This window comes from Geotrypetes seraphini, chromosome 18 (assembly GCF_902459505.1).
Source record: "Geotrypetes seraphini chromosome 18, aGeoSer1.1, whole genome shotgun sequence".
Classification (NCBI taxonomy): Eukaryota; Metazoa; Chordata; class Amphibia; order Gymnophiona; family Dermophiidae; genus Geotrypetes; species Geotrypetes seraphini.
The window spans coordinates 26321501-26336681 of record NC_047101.1 but is presented as its reverse complement, the minus strand read 5'-3'; the positions used below and the strand labels follow the sequence as shown (position 1 = coordinate 26336681).

Genomic DNA, 15181 nt, shown 5'->3' with positions numbered 1-15181 from the left:
TGTGATCCTTTAAGAAAACCATTTGATGGTTTTCTTAAAGGATCCCAGGTATATGATATTGCAGTAATCTAAGGTGCTTAAGATTAGAGACTGAACCAGCAAGCGAAAGGAAAGGAAGTCGAAATAGTGTTTGATGGTACGGAGTTTCAAGAGAGTGCAAAAGCATTTTTTAACTTGAGCATTGGTATGGTCTTCAAAAGTCAGGCATCGGTCCAGGGTAACTCCAAGGATTTTGATGGTAGGATTGATTGGGTAAGTTAGCCCGTTTAACTTCAAAGAGGTATTTGTTAGCTTGTGGTTGGGACTTGACAGGAAAAGCTTGGTTTTTTCAGGGTTCAATTTTAGTTGAATTGTGTAGTCCATTGCTCTATCTTAGTGAGAACAAATGAGGTGAATTGTTCAGTTTCTTGTGTCAGTGAGATTATGGGGATAATAATTGTAATGTCATCTGCATATATGAATGATTTCAGTTTTAAGTTAGATAACATATGTTCCAATAATGCCATGTAGACGTTGAACAGAGAAGGAGAAAGAGGGGAGCCCTGTGGAACTCCACAGGTATTGCACCAGGATTGGGAAAAGGTTCCGTCGCTGTGGACCTGGTAGGTGCAGTTTTTTAAGAAGCCTGTGAACCAGGTTAGTACCTGTCCAGAAATGCCAATAGAATCGAGGCATCCGAGCAGAATGTCATGGTCGACAAAGTCAAAGGCACTGCTTAAGTCAAATTGAAGTATCAGTGCACTTTTTCCCAGAGAAAACAGATGGAAGAGGTGATCAATCAGCAACGCTAAGACAGTTTCCATACTGTAGTTTGTGCGAAATCCTGACAGTCATGTAGAATGTGTGGCGCAGTGGTTAAAGCTACAGCCTCAGCACCCTGGGGTTGTGGGTTCAAACCCACGCTGCTCCTTGTGACTTTGGGCAAGTCACTTAATCCCCCCCATTGCCCCAGGTACATTAGGTAGATTGTGAGCCCACCAGGACAGACAGGGAAAAATGCTTGAGTACCTGAATAAATTAATGTAAACCGTTCTGAGCTCCCCTGGGAGAACGGTATAGAAAAAATTGAATTAAAAAAAAATTAAAAAAATAAATATTTCATGAGATCAAGATTAACTAGACCTTCAATTAGTTTAAGGAAAAGAGGTATGTTGGAATGGGAAGGGGGCTGTTTTCATGATAATCGGAGGACAGTTGTCTAGTAGGCAGTTGGATTTTGCGTATTTACTGATGATGATGATGATTTTTACAGATCTCTTATTTTCAAGAGATGCTTTTCCTGTGGCTGGGGACCCGGGAGCATATGCCATCTTTGTTGATCCTGCTTTGGCTTTAGAACCAGGGGATGATCTCATGGATTTATGTTTATTTAAGTCTGTAGCTTTGCTGGATCTTATTTCTTGTATTAGACACGCAAAATATCTGGCTAATAAATAAAAATGAAACCAAGCTTCCCATCCCCCATCCGACAAAGCGCTCCTTCTCTTCCCCCTCCCCGAACCCCCAAAAATGGCAGAAAGGGTGCCCACTCCTTCCTGCCATCGGCTATCCACCCACTGTGCTCAAAAATTTGGCAGGACAGATGCCCAGTCCCTCTTGCCATCAGCGCCAATGGCCCCCTCCCTCCCGCCTGCGGCCGGCTGAACACCCTCCCTGCCCACCAGCCGAATATCACCCTGAGCTGAAAAATGCCATCGGGGCCCTCTCGTTCTCCTTCCTTCCTCCCCGTGAAACAAACGACAGGATTGATGCTGCCACCGGACAGCTGCGGATGCCTCCTCCCCATACCTGTATATTGGGAGCAGGAGGGGTGCTCAGTCCCTCCTGCTCCTCCGCCTCCTGCGACACAATGCGGATATTAGGCCCTGCCACGGTGCATCATGTGATACACAGGGAGGGGCCTAAGGCCCTGATTAGCTCAGGTGCCTTGGGCTCTTCCCTTGGGAGGAGCCTGAGCCAATCAGGAACTTCCTTAGGGAGGAGTCTAAGAAAGTCCCTGACTGGCCATTGTTTTGGCCAATCGGATTTCCTTAGACAGGTCTACAGCAGTCGGGTTTTAGGATAGTAAAACCCAATTCAAAATAGCCAAAGAAATGTTAGTGAATCAATCGCTTGGCTATTTTGCATGGGGTTTTACTAATTTTCATGGGTTGGATTGAATCGGACAACACACGGTGAGTCATTTATCGGGTGGGTATCAACGATCGTCTAGCGACGATCACTGACTTTAGTGAATCTAGCCCATACAGTTGCACATAAAGAGCTTGAAGGCAAAGAGGATGGGTGGGAGAGATGAACAAAGATAGCTATTTTTAGACATCTAGATAAAAGTGAATTGAAAAGTAGTTTATCATAAAAGGTTAGTAGTATACATTGAATGAGTATGCAGAAAATAATTGTCACTAGCCTATGATATTCTAAAGGCGTTATATCTAGAACAGTAATTATTGTACTGAAAAGTTTGAATTTTCTATTACAGATGAATACAGCTAGAGTCCTGACTACCTGCTCTTTTCTGTCTACAGAAGTGAATGTTTGATGCTTTTGCTATTGGCTATGCTGCTGTGCTGAAGCTGGGTAGAAGTTCCCAGTTACATTGTTACTTGAAGGACCCCCTTCATTACATGTTTATAGTGGGAGTGTGGTACCATGTCTGAACCCAGCAGCCAGCTAAACATCGATAAGAAACTTAACCTTTTGGAGAGCAGCATAGTGGATGACCCTCTGCCTGCAATTCATTCTGAGAGGAGAAATAAAATTGGTATAATTAGTGAACCTTTAAACAAAAGCCTGAAGAAGTCTCGTTCACTGTCAAACTACTCAACCTTTGGCAGCTCCAGCTCAGTAAATGATCACTTGGACAAAGGAGTCGCTCTGTCGAATGTGGGTGACCTAACTCTGGATAAAAGTATTTCTACCTCAAAGCACAAACGCATCTCTCATCTTCTGAACAAATCCAGCAGGGCCACAGAGGTCTCTGTAGATGGCCTGAACAGTCTACAGTTCATGCAATATACAGACATGTTTAAAGGAATAGGGACAGAGCATGTTCCTCCCCCTACTGACCTTGCAAATGGCATCTCAGACATGGAAGCAGTCTCAACTGCGGAGACTATGAACCTTTCTTCTGAGTTCCCCTACCTTGGGGCTTTTCCTTTCAATCCAGGTCTTTTCATTATGACTCCTGCTGGGGTGTTTCTGGCAGAAAGTGCACTGCATATGGCTGGCTTGGCAGAATATCCAACACAAAATGAATTAGCATCTGCCATTAACTCTGGTAAAAAGAAACGGAAAAGATGTGGCATGTGTCCTCCTTGTCGGAGACGGATTAATTGTGAGCAGTGCAGTAGTTGTAGGAATCGTAAAACTGGTCACCAGATCTGCAAGTTCAGAAAATGTGAGGAACTGAAGAAGAAGCCATCTCCTGCACTGGAGGTAAATGTTTCAATACAGTGTATTCATATGTGGTTTCTTTTTCTGCTGTGGATACAATGCACTCGATATTTAGCGCTATATAACCAGACAGGAAAGGCTTCTGGCTAATTAAATAGCATTTGGCCGACTATGCTAATATTCAGAGGTAGATAACCGACTCTGCTGAATATTTGTGTTTCCTTTTAGAAAAATTAGGGATGATAATTATCAAAAAAGAAGTCAGAAAGGAGTTTAAATGCAACAAGAAAAACTGACTTCAATAGAAAAAACTGTGTATAGAGAGTGATCAATTAAATATGTAAAATGCTCAGAAACATGGAACTCTGAAGGGAAGGCTAATAAACCCCCCTGCAATAAGAGTTCACCTTCCAGTCATTGCAACCTCATAAATCAGTGATCACGCTCCAAGACGTGGTGAACGGTTTATATTAATTTCAAAGTTTTTTTAATCCTTCAAAGTTGTTAAGAGTGATATCTTCTCTTCATTTATCAAAAAACAGCCATCACTATGTTAATTTAATGTAATAATATTCACTTAGCTTTTGAACGTGGTTTAAGGGGTCCCAACTTGGCCCCGTTTCTGCTTCAGGAGACCCAATTACGAGTTTTCAAAAAAAGCTTAGTGCTTTAAGTTGTAATAGTTATGTAAACTTCGTGATGTACAGTTACATCGCTGCTGGATCTCAATGTTAGTTCTGAAAGTTCCAACTGCCAGTTCCTGCACTGGAGGAAAATGTTTCAAAACAGTGTATTCACATGTGGTTTCTTTTTTCTGCTGTGTATACAATGCACTCGATATTTAGCGCTATATAACCAGACAGGAAAGGCTCCTGGCAGTTGGAACTTTCAGAACTAACATTGAGATCCAGCAGCGATGTGAACGTACATCACGAAGTTTACAGAACTATTACAACTTACAGCACTAAGCTTTTTTTGAAAACTCATAATCGGGTCTCCTGAAGCAGAGATTGAAACGGGGCCACGTTGGGACCCCTTAAACCATGTTCAAAAGCTAAGTGAAATTAACATTAAAGTGAAATTACATTAAATTAACATAGTGATGGCTGTTTTTTGATAAATGAAGAGAAGATATCACTCTTAACAACTTTGAAGGATTAAAAAAACTTTGAAATTAATATAAACCGTTCACCACGTCTTGGAGCGTGATCACTGATTTATGAGATTGCAATGACTGGAAGATGAACTCTTATTGCAGAGGGGTTTATTAGCCTTCCCTTCAGATTTTCATGTTTCTGAGCATTTTACATATTTAATTGATCACTCTCTATACACAGTTTTTTCTATTGAAGTCAGTTTTTCTTGTTGCATGAATATTTGTGTTTAGCAACTAAAACGTAGCTGGCTATATTGTGCAGTAGCTGCCAATTTTAAATATTGATTGGCCAATTTTATCAGCCACATTGGGTTGCCGAAATATCCGGTCTGTCTTTGGCTGTCATAACTTAACTGGCTAAGTGCTTAAAATCAACTTAGCTGGCTAAGTTTGAGCCAGCCAAAAATAGACCAGATACAGGTATATTCATTGCTGGTCACTGGAAACTGCCTGGCATTGGATATCCAGGCTCAGTGCCGACCACAAGAATTAGCTGGCTTCCCTCCCATGGTCTCAATATTGGCTCCACTGTGTTTGAAATAAGTTGAACATTGTAGTAATCTATGAATAGTAGTTTGCTAAAGTCAAAGTATAAAAAAGTAAGAACATGTCACAGAGAAAAATATGCCTTTTAACATGATATAACGTTAGAAGCAGAGAAGTAGTATTTAATGTCTGTACTGCTCTACTAGCAGACATTGTAATGGTCATAACTGGTAGAATTCAGTCTTGTATGGGACAGGTAAGGAAGATGAGAAGGGAGCAAATTGACCAGTGATTGAGCATAGTCTTTGGCAATGCTTCTCAACCCTCTTCTGTCGGATTTTCAGGATTCCAACAATGAATATGCAGGAGATGAATCTTTCACACAGTAAAAACCCATCATATGCAGCTCGGTCTCTTGCATATATTGTGGTGATCCTGTAAATCTGACTGGCAAGGTGTACCTCCAGGAGAGGGCTAAGAAGCACCGGATTTCTCCAAGGATAAAGCAGGTCCAATGTATTCTCACATGTTGGTAATGTCATCTGATGGAAACCAGTGCGGATGCTGCCTAGTGCATATAGCTTTGAGAAAATTCTGGCAGCATCCTACTATGCATGTGCAGGTGCCTTCTCAGGTACTTCAGTCTCTCCTTTTAGAACGTGTTTCGCAGTCTTCCTTCAGCGCATAGTTCTTTTGCCTTTAAGTGCCTTCCTATGTGGGTTTAGCTCTTATTTTCAGTTGTTCAGTATGTCCCTTGTTTTAATTCCTAATTATTTTTTAGGGTTTTATTTGGCCCTTCAAGTTTTCTTTCTTTTTTTCACGACTCTTTAGGCCTTAGCACCAGCCTCAATTTTGGTTTTGTGCCGTTTTATCTGACCTTCAAAACTGAGGAATTTAATTTGGCTGCTATTCTTTTCTTGATATCTTAAAAAACCCCAATGGCTTCAAAAGGCGTGCCCAGTGTAATTGGATGATTTCTGCCTAGACTTGCACAATTGGTGCCTCGAGTCGGATCACCAGCCTGATTCTTGTTCTTTCTGTTTACAAATGCAGCTGAGGATATAGAGGGTGCATCAGGTTCAACAGGAGAAATGTTTTGGCTCCTCAAAGGCCCTTCCCCATACATCCCAGGATGCACTGCGAAGAGGAAGGCCTGCCATTTTGGAGTGACAGGCTTGTGCGCAGGAGGAACTAAGCATCCTTCCTGCCATCTTCTTTCTGTAAAGGTATAGGGGTGGTGCGGGGCATTGGGGTAGTTTGGGGAAGGAGCCAGGGGTCATCCGGTGGCAGGAGGGAGTGCTGCTTCTACTACTCTTTTTTTTTTTAATTTATAAATTGCAATTTATTATAATTCACAATCTCTACTACTACTATAGCAATACCAGACGTACCTAGTATTGTACAGAGTCACGAAGAAGAGAGTCCTTGCTTAAAGGAGCTTATGATCTAAACAGACAGAATGTCATGGATACAGTTAAGGAAAATTGTTAATCTGCTAACTAGGTTGGTGGGCATTGGGAAGTAGGGTTATGGATTGAAGGCTATATCAAAAAGGTGGTTTTTTCAATCAGTTTTTAAACAAGGGAAGGAGCATGGCATGGTGGACAAAAAAGTAAACAGGATGCTAGAAATTATTTAAAAAGGGATGGTTAACAAGACTAAGAATGTCATAATGCCCCTGTATCGCTCTGGAGTATTGCGTTCAGTTCTGGTCTCCTTATCTCAAGAAAGATATCGTGGCGCTAGAAACGGTTCAAAGAAGAGCGACCAAGATGGTAAAGGGGATGGAACTCCTCACTTACGAGGAAAGACTAAAACGATTAGGGCTCTTCAGCTTGGAAAAGAGACGGCTGAGGAGGAGATATGATTGAAGTCTACAAAATCCTGAGTGGAGTAGAACGGGTACAAGTGGATCAATTTTTCACTCTGTCAAAAATTACAAAGACTAATCTGCTTACCTGACAGCACAGCTAGGGTTTTTTTTAAATCACTCTCAAAGTGAATAATTTACTTGAATTTATCATCTACAGCAAGAATGTCTTCAAGCAGGCAGACTAAATTAGAAGCATCTTTTGCAGCTAGAGGCTCAGTAAAAAGAAGGCAGATCCTCTTAACTCCATCCAAAGTGCCCTTCCCCAGGGACTCTTCTGAATTTGAGCAGCTGATGGAGGAATTAAAATCCATCAGAGGAGTGCTCCAAACACATACTGGCCAATTGGACACCATGCAGGAGGACCTGCATTCCCTGACGCAAAAGATGAAAGTATGTGAGCTCAGGACTGATCAGCTGGAACACCAGTTAACTAAAGTAGAAGGCCGTTTTAATAAGGTTCAAACAGACACTAAAGAGCTGGTGCGAATGGCAAGGGAGTTGGAGGACGCAAATAACAGAAGCCGAAGGTGCAATATTTGAATTTTAGGACTCCTTGAAGGGGTAGAGGGGGCTAACATTATTTCTTTTGTTGAGAATACCCTGCCAAAATTGCTTTCTTTGAACCTGCAGTTCCCACTTGAAGTAGAGAGAGCATACAGGATTCCAATGAAAATTTCAAATTAGCATACCGGCCTGAGGCACATAATCTAAATTACTTTGGTTCAGGCAGGTAATTGAAATTTTAAACGCAGCAAAACAAGCCAGCTCTTTAAAATGGCAAGATAGTAAGCTTCACATATTTCCTGATTTTGCTAAGGCGACAGCAGCCCTAAGAAAACATTTCCTGCTCCTTAGGCCAAAATTGAGGCAGTTGGGAGCTAAATACGGTCTCTTCTACCCTGCTAATATGAAAATTACTTACAACAATATCATTACCCACTATGAGGATCCGTGCAATCTTGAAGAATTCAACAATCTAAACTTGGACCATATATCTTAAAAGGACCATTTACTAGATTGGAATTAAATGTCAGACTGAATATGTTTTTTCTTTGTGCTGATATGAGTTTTTTGGGGGAGGGATAGAATCGTTAATTTTTCTTTTACTATTTTTTCTTTTTATTTTTTTTGAAAGTGCTGGTATGCAGAACACACTGAGATTTTGAACTGCCAAGTGAAATGATTTCGTTGGAGAGGGGCAGGACTTCCATTTCTTGCCGTTGATGTCAAAGTGCCAAAGTTCTGCATGAGTCACTGTGCAACATGTCTTTCTGGCTTGTGATGCCCATCCGTACTCTTGGTTTCTCGTGGACCAGCCACACCCACCTCTTAGCTGGCCATGGATGAGCACGAGAGCCAGTCTTTGGAGATCTCCAGTGCTATCCTGCCGGAGCCGCATTGTTACCAGCAGGAGCCCGAGGTGGAGGAGGAAGAGGAGAGCGAGGAGGGGGAGGACAGATCGGCTAGGTGCTGGATTGAACTAGTGGTACCGTGGATCGTTCCCACCTGCCCTTCGCTGTCCACTTCCTCCTCAGTCTAGAGCAGAAGCAGCCACTGCCAGCTCCCGAGATCAGGGGGAGCGGAGAAAGTCCACGAGAGAAGTAGTCCACAGCCGTCATCCGAGCTGCCGAACGTGAAGCTGCCAGAGATGAGTCTCGAGAGGAGCCTTGAGCCTCCGAGCGTAAAAATCCCTGTGCCGCGCATCAAACCCCCGGTGCCCGGTAACACCTCGGAGGAGCTGGCTTCGTGGTAGGAGCTTGTCTGGATCCACAGATGAGGCCTTTTTTGCTCTTCCTGCTACATCTGTACCTCTCTACTCCTTTGCAGACAAAGTTCTGGTCTTACAGGATCAACCAAGAGGATAGTCCATCTATGCTGCTTGAAACTGCTGCTTCTCTTCCTTCTCTCTAATGTGCCTATTAAAGAATACATATTCTCAAACAGAGCTCTACCTGAGCTGCCTGCAGAAAGAAAGGCTTCTCTGGTTTTGTGATAATTTGTTGTTATAAAGTTCTTCTTATATTGTTTAGCGTATGGAGGCAGGCAGCAGGGTTGTCATTGGAAGATAAGGTGTTTTGGTGCCAGTATGTGTCAGAATAATTGTTAAATGTTTAGTCTTCCTCCTGCGATTTTTATATAGCTTAATATATTGATATTTCAAATGCTACACCTACTTATTTATTTATTGATCTGAATATCAATTATTATTAAGGTTATATGAATATAAGGGGATAAAAGTGAAAATAATAAAATTAAACTGATGGATTCCAGTTATGGGGGGATGGTATAGTTATGAAAGGGGTTAAAATTGGAAGTGTAGATATAGTGGTATTTTAATCTTCACTGCACTCAATTGTTTAGAGCAGGGGTGTCAAAGTCCCTCCTCGAGGGCCGGAATCCAGTCGGGTTTTCTGGATTTCCCCAATGAATATGCATTGAAAGCAGTGCATGCAAATAGATCTCATGCATATTCATTGGGGAAATCCTGAAAACCCGACTGGAGTCTGGCCCTCGAGGACCGACTTTGACACCTGTGGTTTAGAGGCTGGAAGAGAAATTGATGAATTCAGGTTTGGTGGTTAGTAAGGGGTTAAATTAAGTATGAGTGGGTAGCTTCTGTTGGTAGTTTTGGCACAATTTATATGAATACAATACTGAACTGAATATATAAATGATATTTAAATGAATAAGTGAAAATGTTATGGGAATTATTCATTTTTATGATTATAATGGTATGTTTTGTGAGGCTTCTCTATTGAAGTTTTCATTTTATCTTTGTTTAGAAATACATACTTATTTTTATGGGTAATAAATGAATTAATTTGAATTTTTGGAATATAGTATATGAGAGTAGAAGCTTATCTTAATTGATTTAATTATAATATGGAATTTTATAGGAAAAAGAACTTAAAGCATTCATAAGTAAAATTTGCTGTTGGTTATATTTATGTGGATCATTTATTCATATATTCACATTCATGTGTTATGTTTTTAAGGAGTCTAATTATATTTCATGCATCTTTTCTATAATAAAATGATGACTTCCTTTTATGGTCTAAATGGGGAATTTTCTGGGATTTAAAATTATTCATTACATTCAGGGTGTATATTATGGGCCAAATTGGGGAAACAGTTAAGGTGCCTGGGGGAGGTTAGCAATTACCAGCTTAAATGTTTGCTTACAAGCTTTCGGGTGATATGATGGGATGGGTTTGGGGAGGGAATGGGGGATATTTGGGTTTTAGATCTTTGATTAGATGCTTACAGGGAGGGGCTAGGGGTGGGAGGGGGTTTAGATTGGGACCCTGGATGTGGGGGGAAATTTATCTAATTATATCATTAGAGGAGGAGAATATTTAGTAGTATGTTATAATTACTTACAGTGGCTTTGAAAATATTTTCATTGAATGTTAATGGACTTAACCATCTTATTAAAAGGAAAAAAAAATCTCAAATTTTTTTAAACAGGAGGTGGATGTTTGTCTTTTACAAGAATCACACTTATCACAAGTTAGTAGGGGGGTTGGTTAAATATTGTTTTTGTGCTCCTGTGGTGCCGAAAAAGGCTGGTGTGGCTATCCTGGTCAATAAAAGTTATTCTGCTATGTTTGGTAATGTTCAAGCTGATCTTTTGGGCAAATGGCTTCATGTGGATATGAGTTCAGGTAATGATATCCTGACGCTTTTAAATATTTACGCTCCTAATTCAAATCAGACCGAATTCTTTAAAAATCTTCAACAAATAATCCTGTCACTGGCTACATCTAGTTTAATTGTAGCCAGAGACTTCAATGCTGTCATGGATCCATTATTAGATAAACAACCTAGTAAGCAGATGAAATCACTAGGCCTAGATAATCTTGTGCAAGCCTGTGGATTGAAGGATATATGGCAGATTCTTCATTTTAATGCTCGTGAATTTTCTTTCTGCTCACGTGTTCATAAATCATTTTCAAGAATTGATTACATTTTTGTTTCAGATTATTTAATTCAACAGGTTATAAAAGCCAGCATAGACCTGATTCTTTTGATGGATCATGCTGGAATTTGGATAGCGTTTCAGTTTACTGAAAAAGATTTCAGTAGACCTGTTTGGAGATTTAATAATGCATTGTTTGCAGATTCAAACTTTCTCAAGGAAATTCAAACAAAAATAGATGAGTATTTTCAACTCAATACTTCGGAGGAAGTCTCTTTGGAAACTATTTGGGATTCTTTTAGAGCTACAATGAGAGGGAAAATAATTTCATATTCGACATACATTAAGAAACAAATAGAATTGGAATTTTCTAATTTGGAACAAATTACTTTGACATTAGAGTCACAATTGGCCTCGAAATGGGAACAAAATACTTTACAGGCCCTTTTGAAATATAAATATAATGAGATTTCCTCACAATTGGCTAGGAAAGATTTGTTTTTCAGCAGGCTCTGTATTATGGAAACTCGAATAAAGCGGGAAGATTATTGGCCAATTATCTTAAAGCTAAAAACAGAAAAGTAAAGATTGTGGCTGTTAAAGATGAGAATGGTAAAATTCATACTCAAATTGGAAATATTTTAAAACAATTTTTGGAATATTACAAGGCTTTATATTCCTCTGAGCTTTATTCAAATAAAGAAATTGAGGGTTTAGAATTTTTAAAATTAATTCATGGGCCCAAAATTACCGAGCATATAAAAGGAAATCTTGAAGCGTCGATATCACTTAAGGAACTACAGGCAGCGTTGACCTTCCGGAAAGCGGTAAAGACCCTCCTCTTCAACTAAAAGGACAAAGCGATCTACCCCTCAAACTCCCCTGTCCTTCTCCCCTCCTCACTCCATCCTGAACCTCTACTTAAATTATTGTATAGTCCTCTCTTAACTGTACCTAAATTGCTGTATAATCCCCGTACTTGAACTACTGTATAATCTTTGTACTGTCCAAATGTACATCACTGTGAATGTTTGCTTGTAGGCTGTTCTGAGCTCTGGGAGAATAAATCAAAATAATTAAATAAATCGGGCCAAAAGCTCCATGACTCGTGCCTTGGTGCCCTCAGGTGGGGAGGCTTGGACTCTGGACTTGGTTTGGGAGAAAAATTTATTTTTATTTTTTGACGAAGTGTATCTAGATTTTCAGAAAGCTTTTGACAAAGTTTCTCATGAGAGGCTCCTGTGAATATTAGAGTCATGGGATAGGAGGCAAAGTTCAATTGTTGATTAAGAATTGTTTATTGGACAGAAAAAAAGGGTAGGGTTAAATGGCCATTTTTCTCAATGGAGGAGGGTAAATAGTGGTGTGCCGCAGGGATCTGTACTGGGATCGATACTATTTAACTTATTTATAGATGATTGGGAAATTGAAGCTGTTCAAAGTTGTTAAAATGCATACGGACTATGAAAAACTGCAGGAAGACTATAGGAAACTGGAAAACTAGGCATCCAAATGACAGATGAAATTTAATGTGGACTAATGCAAAATGATGCACATTAGGAAGAATAATCCAAATAATAGTTACTGGATTCTAGGGTCCACCTTGGGAGTCAGCACTCAATAAAAAGATCTGGGTGTCATTGTGGACAATTCGCTGAAACATTCCACTCAATGTGCGGTGGCAGCCAAGAAAGCAAACAAAATGCTAGGAATTATTAGAAAAGGGATGGTAAACAAGACTAAGAATGTTATAATGCCTCTGTGTCGCTCAATGGTGTGACCTCACCTTGAGTATTGTGTTTAGTTTTGTTCTCCTTATCTCAAAAAACATATAGTGGCACTTGCTAAAGTTCAAATAAGTGACCAAGATGATAAAGGGGATAGAACTCCGCTCGTATGAGGAAAAACTAAAAAGGTTAGGGCTCTTCAGCTTGGAAAAGAGACGGCTTAGGGAAGATATGATCGAAGTCTACAAAATCCTGATCAATTTTTTTTTTTTTTTTTTACAAAGACTAGGGGACACTCAAAGTTACAGAGTAATACTTTTCAAACCAATAGGAGGAAATATTTTTTCACTCGGGAAATAGTTAAGTTCTGGAAGGCGTTGCCAGAGGATGTGGTAAGAGCAGTTAATGTAGCTGGTTTTAAAAAAGGTTTGGATAAGTTCCTGGAGGAAAAGTCCATAAACTGTTCTTGTTGCAGGTTTCTGGATCTCACTGCATCTTTGTCAGGTAGACACAGACGTTTCTGCCACCATGATGTGGCTTTCTTCAGAGTATGCTCTGAAGTCTGCAGTGTGACTTTGTAAATAGTGGGTTCACTGACCTGATTGGGAACAGGGCAACAAAACTCAAATTTCTGACCAACTGACTTTCCTGCCGAATTCAAATTGGTGGACTGCCCTGTTTCCAATCAGGTCAGGGAACCCACTATTTACAAAGTCACACCGCAGACATAAGAGCATACCCTGAAGAAAGCCACAGCATGGTGGCTGAAACATTGGTTTCTACCTGACAAAAATGCAGCAAGATCTGTTGTGTTTATCCTATGCATTTTTGAACTCAATGTTTTTGCCGGCACCATCTCCAGAGGGTGGGCATTCTAGGCATTTACTACCCTCGCGAGATGGGATGCATAACTCACTTGTCCAGGAATAGAGTATGGATTTACAAGAAAGAAGATTAGCAAAGGTAAGAATCTAATCTTTCATTATCTTAGGTGTCTTCCATAATTGGAAAAATGTTGCCATCAGCAAAACTTTATTAAACTCTGCACCAGATGGTTTGGGGAGGGATAGAGGATTCTTAGTTGTCCGTTATTTGGGAGAGTGATTATGGTATCCTCTGTGGATATTCTAGTGTTTTTTTGCAGTATTTTTTTTTTCACCTTTCATACATTGTTTTGATGGTGCTATGAAGCTAAAATACATTCAGATTTTGCTCAGATTTGTGTCAGGTTAACTATGGAATTTATTCCAATATTTTGTTATTGCCTGTTTTTTTCTGCATACTAGAGGTTCATTTATACCTATCCCTTGCATGGGTAGGGGGTGGGGGTTTATGCTGTTTATTGCTCTTGATTATAGTTCCAGTGCTATATGGAGAATAGATTGTGTATTAGGGCTAGAAGGAATTGTGATGGTTATCTACTCTATTTTGAAAATCAATAAAAATTGTTGCACATTAAACTCTGCACCAGATCAGTGTGTAAACATATGGACAAAATTAACGGCTTAAAGCAATGATAAAACATAATGTCGGTAAAATATGAAAAATGTGTAGACTAAAGATACGGTGTATGTTGTCTGTATTGTTCTTTATATAATATGCCCTTATGTTTAAATGTATAGCAGAGGAGTGTGTGGCACAGTGGTTACAGCTACAGCCTCAGCATCCTGAGTTTGTGGGTTCAAATCTCATGCTGCTCCTTGTGACCTTGGACAAGTTGCTTAATCCCCCAGGTACATTAGGTAGAGTGTGATCCCACCAGGACAGCTAGGGAAAAATTACTTAGGCTATAAGTGGTATATAAATACTAAAATAAATAAAAAACAGCCTCAGAACTTTAAAAAATGGGCTGTGATCCTGTAATAAACTAGTTAAAAACACCAAAAGCTTTAAAAGAATGACTTACCGACCAAGGGTAATAGAGAGCACTTATGCAAAGATATCTCAAAAACATAAGCTCACTGATGAGAGGCACAGCTTATGTCAATTCTTGCAAAAATAAAAGGACTTCATTTCAAGAAGCTTTATCAAACTAATAATCTGTGGAATTGTGAACATATTACTGCTCCCCACAATAACAGAATCCAATGCTGAAAATCTTGGCATAAGTTAGTGCAATGCTTGCATAAATTAACATTAGAAAATGTGAATGTTTAACGTCACAAATGTGAAAAATAGTGCACAAAAGAATAAGAAATCATAAAAAAACTAATAATTATGTGTAAATACCAATAGAATGTGAAACGTAGCACCTGAATGAAAAATTTAAAAAAACAGTATAAAGATGAAAAATAGAAAACTGCTGAGATAAAATTAATATTATTGGAACTGTTGGATAAACAAATATTATATACCTGTGTAAAAAATACACGTAAAATGAAGGTAACACAATCGTGAAAATGTGAAATTGTAATCACCAATAAAAAACATTTGAAAAGGGTAATAAAGTTACAAATGTGAAAAATCTTTTATTTAAAAAAAAGTTTCAAGTCTAATTCAGAATTAAGACCAAAAGGGAAACGGTATTGAACATATAAATGTAACGTTGCTCCTCTCCTAAGTAAAATATGATCAATATCACCACCTCTCCATGATAATCACGAAGTCTTGAAAACAAAGGGTTCCTT

The 15181-nt window shown here is 39.5% G+C and overlaps 1 protein-coding gene across 9 annotated transcripts in view; it reads left to right on the top strand.

Moving 5' to 3' along the window:
* Positions 1-15181, top strand: part of CXXC5 (CXXC finger protein 5) — a 45305-nt gene that overhangs the window by 10107 nt on the left and 20017 nt on the right. For 6 of the 9 annotated variants that reach the window (XR_004537502.1, XM_033927484.1, XM_033927481.1 and 3 more), the window contains exon 2: positions 2526-3435. Coding sequence is in view for 8 of the 9 variants with exons in the window: in XM_033927484.1 (XP_033783375.1) it covers positions 2650-3435 (786 nt within the window). In the remaining variant the exon portion in view is untranslated. Of the gene's footprint in view, positions 1-2479; positions 3436-15181 lie in introns of all 9 variants that reach the window. The other 3 variants (XM_033927485.1, XM_033927482.1, XM_033927483.1) reach the window with 1 other exon arrangement.